General features: G+C 42.9%; 1 protein-coding gene across 1 annotated transcript; it reads right to left on the bottom strand.

The window, feature by feature from the left end:
* Positions 1 to 5,064: 5,064 nt before the first annotated feature.
* Positions 5,065 to 5,709, bottom strand: LOC120072138. The gene is made up of 2 exons (XM_039024551.1): positions 5,361 to 5,709; positions 5,065 to 5,255 (listed from the first exon to the last, which is right to left on the bottom strand). The coding sequence occupies exons 1-2, from the start codon at positions 5,707 to 5,709 to the stop codon at positions 5,065 to 5,067; spliced, it is 540 nt and encodes a 179-aa protein (XP_038880479.1).
* Between the last annotated feature and the right edge of the window lie 928 nt (positions 5,710 to 6,637).

Below are 6,637 nucleotides of genomic sequence, written 5' to 3' on the forward strand. Positions count from 1 at the left end.
CCGCATTAGAGGGGCGATGTCCGGATCTTCTTTGTCATCCGACACAACTAATCTGGAATACAGCAATGAAGCTAGTAGTTGCGCTGTTGATTTAGTTTGCGCTCACACCCCCTCTTCCACCCTTGCGGTGGTTGATTCTCCGTCGAAACCCAAGTTCTCCGCCCTATTTCTTCTTTCTTCCTCTTTCTTCAGGCGCTTCTTTTCTCGCCTACGCTGTCTTTTTTCACTTCTCTTTTTTTTTTCTTTCTTCTCCTTCTCCAGCCAGGCAATTTCATCTTCTTCTGCCCAATTGTCTTCATCTTTTCTCTTCTCTTTCTTCTCCTCAAACTTTTTCGTCTACTTTTTCGCCTCCAAAACAACCCTTATGGGTCCCTCATTGGAGTCTGTTGAGGCAGTCTTCTTTGGATCCAAAATGGTCAGGGCCATTCTCCGCGAAGCCATCGCTAACTCCTCCTCCGACGGTAGGGGCTGGTTCACTATTCCCGCCTTCAGTAACCTTTCATCTCTTTCTAAGTGGCTCAAAATACTCCCAAATACCTCCTTTTCATCTTTTCATTTCAGTTCACTCTCGGTTGAAGGTACTAGGAGCGCCACCTCAGGTCTGGTGGTAGGGGCACTCTCCGTGCTCGGCCTCTCGTGGTGGGTGGGTGGTATTACGGCTACAGAGGTTTTTCGCCTGGGTTTTTCAGTGATTCTAGGGATAGACTTAGCTGGGTGGCGAGGCGACCACTAGTAGTGAGGAAGGCCGCCTCCCGCGTGGTGATGGGAGCATGGGAAGGGGACGATGGCTGGGAAGAGAAATGGGATGATTGTCTGGCCATTGGTTCGGTAAAGTGAAAAAGTTTGGAAATTTCTTGTTCTTCGAAAGAAAGTTGAAGGGGATGATGGTATGCAGAGAGATTTTTTTGCTTAGGGTTTTTCGCGAAGAGATGAAAGTGAGCTTCTCGGGCTTAAGGAGGTGTGATTTATAGGTTGGGCCTTGATGGGCCCAACGCGATCGCTGCAGGGTAGGCTTTAGAACGTCCTTTCGTCTACCAAGTAATAATTCCCTCGGGAGTTGAAGCGATTCAACTACTATCTCCGCGAATATTTTATCATTTTTTTCTTTTATTTTATAGGATGGGCGCATTGTTTATTTGTTAATGCAATGCATCCGTTACTGCAAATGCATATTTGCAGAGGAGGGGCAGAACGTATGTATTAGCGCAACGCAACGCATTTCTGGAGGACGGGCGCACGGTATTTCTACCAGCACAACACATCTGTCAACATAGTGCGTATTTACGGAGGACGGGCACAATGTACATATGAGCGCAACTCATCTGTCAACGCAATGCATTTTTGGAGGACGGGCACAAAGTGTATCTATTAAAGCAAGATACACCCGTCGTCGCAATGCATACCTGACGTTATTATGTATCACCAACATCGAAACACTTATCCCAAAACCATATTGATAAGACGTTGTGGTGTTCACTCACATCATTCATTCACAGAAAATTAAGATCAATGCAAACTGAGACTAAATTGGAAATAAATTCAACTAGGCAGGAAACTAAATTAACGCAAACTGAGATTAAAATAGAAATAAATTCAAGTAAGCAGGAAAACTAGTTTACAAAAGCAATAACAAAGAAGTAAAGAAAGCGGTAAAGATAGTGATAGGGATGCTGTTTTTAAAAAAAAAAAAATGTCTTCAGGGTTACCACAAATGCATCCCTGCAAGCGATCAGTCTTGCTTGCCTAAGTCGATGGTCTCCTTGCGTCATTCCACATTGTCCCCATAGTAGGGCTTAATTCGTTGACCATTGACTTTGAATGCGCTGTTTCCATTCTCGTTTGTTAACTCCACTGTGCCATGGGGGAAGATAGTCTTGATGCGGAATGGCCCAGACTAACAAGACTTCAATTTTCCTAGAAACAACCGCAAACGTGCATTAAATAAAAGTACCTGTTAACCCACGAAGAACGTCCTCTTGCTTATGCGGTCGTCATGCCATTTCTTGGTTCGCTCTTTATAAAGTTTGGCATTTTCGTAGGCATTCATTCGCCACTCGACCAGCTTGTTCAACTGCTGTCTCTTATACACATCTAGATGTGTATAAGAGACAGTCTGTTGACCACGAAGAACGTCCTCTTGCTTATGCGGTCGTCATGCCATCTCTTGGTTCGCTCTTTATAAAGCCTGTCTCTTATACACATCTAGATGTGTATAAGAGACAGAACGTGCATTAAATAAAAGTACCTGTTAACCCACGAAGAACGTCCTCTTGCTTATGCAGTCGTCATGCCATTTCTTGGTTCGCTCTATATAAAGTTTGGCATTTTCGTAAGCATTCATTCGCCACTTGACCAGCTTCTTCAACTACAACTTTCGGACTTCCCCCGCATTTGACAGATCAAAATTCAGCTTTTTAATTGCCTACATTGCCTTGTGTTCCAGCTCGAGAGGCAGATGCCAAGCTTTCCGAAGACCAGGGTATATGGGAACATACCGATTGGAGTTTTGAAGGCAGTCCTGTATGCCCATAGTGCTTCATCAAGCTTGGGTGACCAATCTTTCCTGGAGGTATTGACTACCTTCTCCAAGATGGTCTTGATTTCTCTGTTGGAGATTTCTGCCTGCCCATTGGTTTGTGGGTGATACGCAGTTGCAACTCTATGGCTGACATTAAATTTGATCAATAGGTTGGTGATGATGCGGTTGATGAAATGTGTGCCTTCATTGCTAATTAATGTACGTGGTGTTCCATATCGCATGAAGATGTTTTTCTTGAGAAATTTTGCCACTGTGGCCGCATTATTTTTAGCGCATGTGATGGCTTCAACCCACTTTGAAACATAATCAACAGCAACCAAAATATATTGATGACCCTCTGAACACGGAAATGGGCCCATGAAGTCGATTCCCCATACATCAAACAGTTCAATTTCTAACATTGAGGTCAAAGGCATTTCATCCTATCTGAACATGTTCCCTATTCTCTGGCACTTGTCGCATTGCACAACATGGGCGTGGGCATCCTTGAATAGTGTTGGCCAAAAATAGTTGCTCTGTAGGATTTTTGCGGCACTCCCTTGCCCCCCAAAATGTCCTCCATAAGGGGACTCATGACAAAGTTCTAAAATGTGCTTGGTTTCGTGCTTAGGAACGCATTGACGCAGAATATGATCAGATCCGAGTCGATACAAGAATGGGTCATCCCAGAAATAAAATTTGACTTTGTGTCTCAACTTCTTCTTCTGCTGGTATGAGTAGTCTTCAGGTACTTGGCCGCAAACTATGAAGTTTATAATATCCGCATACCATGGGACGTTAACGCATACCATTATAAGGTGCTTGTCAGGGAATCTATCTTCAATTTCTTTCTCTTTCTTCTGAACCTCACAATTTTCTAATCGTGATAAATGATCTGCGACTTGGTTCTCAGTGCCCTTCCGATCTTTGATTTCTAGGTCAAATTCTTGCAGGAGTAGTACCCACCTAATCAGTCTAGGTTTTGCGTCCTTTTTCTTCATGAGGTATTTGATCGCAGAATGATCAATATACACCACTACATTTGATCCAATCAGGTACTTCCAAAATTTCTCCAAGGCAAACACCACTGCAAGCATTTCTTTTTTTGTGGTTGTATAATTTTCTTGTGAATCATTCAGCATCTTACTGGCATAATAGATAGGATGTAGAACTCTGTCTCTTTGTTGGCTTAAGACTACGCCCACTACATATTCACTTGCGTCACACATCAACGCAAATGGTTGCGTCCAATCGGGTGCAACCAGAATTGGTGCGGTGATGAGCGCATTTCTCAGCGTGTGGAATGCTTCAGCGAATGCGTCATCAAAATCATATTCACGGTCAATCTTGAGGAGCACACTTAGAGGTCTTGCAATTTGAGAAAAATTGCAGATGAATCTTCAATAGAACCCCGCATGTCCCAAAAGACGCCTAAGTGTTTTCACATTGACTGGTGGTGGTAACTTGGATATTGCGTCAATTTTTGCTTGATTCACTTCCAATCCTACCTTTGATATCTTATGACCTAGCACTATTCCTTCTTCTACCATAAAATGGCATTTCTCCCATTTCAAAACAAAAAAATTTTCAACGTATCTCTTCAAAACTTTTTCTAGATTTGATAAACAAGATTCATCGGTGTTGCCAAAAATCGAAAAGTCATCCATGAACACCTCGACTGACTCCTCCAGAAATCTGAGAAAATGTCCATCATACAACTTTGGAAGGTGCCTGGTGCATTACAGAGTCCAAATGGCATGCGACGGAATGCAAATGTGCCGAATGGGCATGTGAAAGTTATTTTGTCCTGATCTTCTGGCGTAATCACGATCTGGTTATACACTGAATAGCCGTCAAGAAAGAAAAAGAATTCATTTCCTGCAAGCCTATCCAACATTTGATCAATAAATGGTAGTGGAAAAAGATCCTTCTTTGTGGCCAAATTTAGCTTGATATAATCCACGCATATTCTCCACCCGTGGTTGTTCTGGTTGGAATTAATTCTTTTTTCTATTGGTGACGACTGTCATGCACTGCACTGGGCCTACCCAGCTACTATCAGATATGGGGTAAATGACACCTGCATCAAGCCACTTCACAATTTCTTTCTTGACAACCTCCCTCATGGCAAGGTTCAGACAGCGCTGGCTCTCTACGGATCCTGTTTTTCCCTCTTCAAGATGGATCTTGTGCATGCAATATGAGGGATTGATCCCTCGAATGTCCGTTAAGGTCCATCCCAAGGCTTTCACGTATTTCTTGAGGATCTGAATAAGTGCTTCCTCTTTTTCTTTGCTCAATAAGGCAGAGATTATGACTGGTAGAGTGTCGTTGCCTCCTAAATAAACATATTTGAGGTGCACTGGTAGCGCCTTCAACTCTAACATGGGTAGTTCTTCCAAAGATGGCTTAGTTTGCTGTATTGATCCTTCAGATAACTTTATTGATTCGAAATCTAGGTCAGTCTGTATTGCGGCACAATTCTCCTCCAGCATTGCGCCAACCTCAAAGTCTTCTTCTTTCGATTCTTCTTGAAACTCGTGCCATTATTCTTCCTGTAGTTCTCCAATATACTGGCAATTTTCCATATCATCTGGGTATTTCAACACATTGAGAACGTTGAACTTTACTTGCTGATTGTCAACTCTTATAGTGAGTTCTCCTTTTTGTACGTCGATCAGCGCTCGCTCTGTTGCAAGAAACGGGCGACCCAATATGATCGACACCTCAGTGTCAGCTTCGTAATCCAGTATAATAAAGTCAGCAGGAAAGATGAATTATCCACTTGCACGAGTACACCTCTATCTTTCCCTCTGAATGCGTTATTGATCTGTCAGCCAACTGCAACGTGACTGNCACGAGTACACCTCTATCTTTCCCTCTGAATGCGTTATTGATCTGTCAGCCAACTGCAACGTGACTGTGGTGGGTCTTGCGTTGTCGATGTTTAACTTCTTGAAGATTGATAAAGGCATCAGGTTAACACTTGCCCTTAAGTCACAAAACGCATTTCCGACTTCTTTACCCCCGATTGAACATGGCAATGTGAAGCTCCCTGGATCTTTCATTTTCTTGGGGATGTTGTTCTGGAAGAGCGCACTACACTCATACGTTAGTGCAACAGTTTCATTTTCCCCGATCTTTCTCTTATTGGCGAGTATATCCTTGAGGAACTTCACATAGCTGGGCATTTGTTTCAGCGCTTCTACTAGGGGAATGTTGATATGTAGCTGTCGGAGAACATCCAAAAACCTCTTGAATTGTTTACTATCATCTTTCTTTCTTTTTCAGCCTAGACGGGAAAGATGGAGGATCCCGTCGTACTTCCTGATCTTTTGACTGTTCCTTGAGGTCCCTTGCTTTCTGTATTCTTGGGGCTGGAGTTTGCGATGACTTTGGTTCTAGGTTTTTGATAACGGGCAAAAATGCACGTTATCATAATGCTAAGTTCTTAAACAATGTTGGATTGCGTTGACGAAATATGATAAATTGCGTCCATTATGCATAAAATCTATAATATTGTGGCCGCATGCGTTCAACGCATTAGAACAGTTGATCTTCATATTTTTGTGTAGAATATGCGTTAACGCAATGCAAAGATTGCGATCATAGGAATTCATTGGTCGGGTGCAACTTCACTGCAAGGCTTTGTATTGATCATGCTTGCACACATTCGTCCGAGAAGGATCGCCGCAACTTGGTCAGCGCAACATGGTGGGCACATCCGGGAGAAAGGATAATTAAGAGTGATGGGACAGAAAGCTGATGATAGTCGGATCCAAATTAAGTTGACAACCGATAAAGGTCACGAAGTACATTCAGCTTTATCGATGATAATTATTCGGTACGTCAATCGGGAATTAAAGTTGTCCCATCTGTACAACCGGGAGAGAGAAGTCGTCTTTCACCATGGAAGCTCTATAAATACCAAGTGCATTCTTCAGAGAAGAGGTTAAGCAGTCGATTAATTCACCATTTTACAAGTCCACGCCTCTGTCCATAGTTTTTTTTTTTATTTGAAGGCGGACGCGAGGAAGAAAGTGTGCCAGTAGATCATTCCAGTAAGCTTGGGAAAGCACTAGAAGCTCTAAGACAGAGAGAGCGCCGACGCCTATGGAA

Source organism: Benincasa hispida, chromosome 2 (genome assembly GCF_009727055.1).
Source record: "Benincasa hispida cultivar B227 chromosome 2, ASM972705v1, whole genome shotgun sequence".
NCBI lineage: Eukaryota > Viridiplantae > Streptophyta > Magnoliopsida > Cucurbitales > Cucurbitaceae > Benincasa > Benincasa hispida.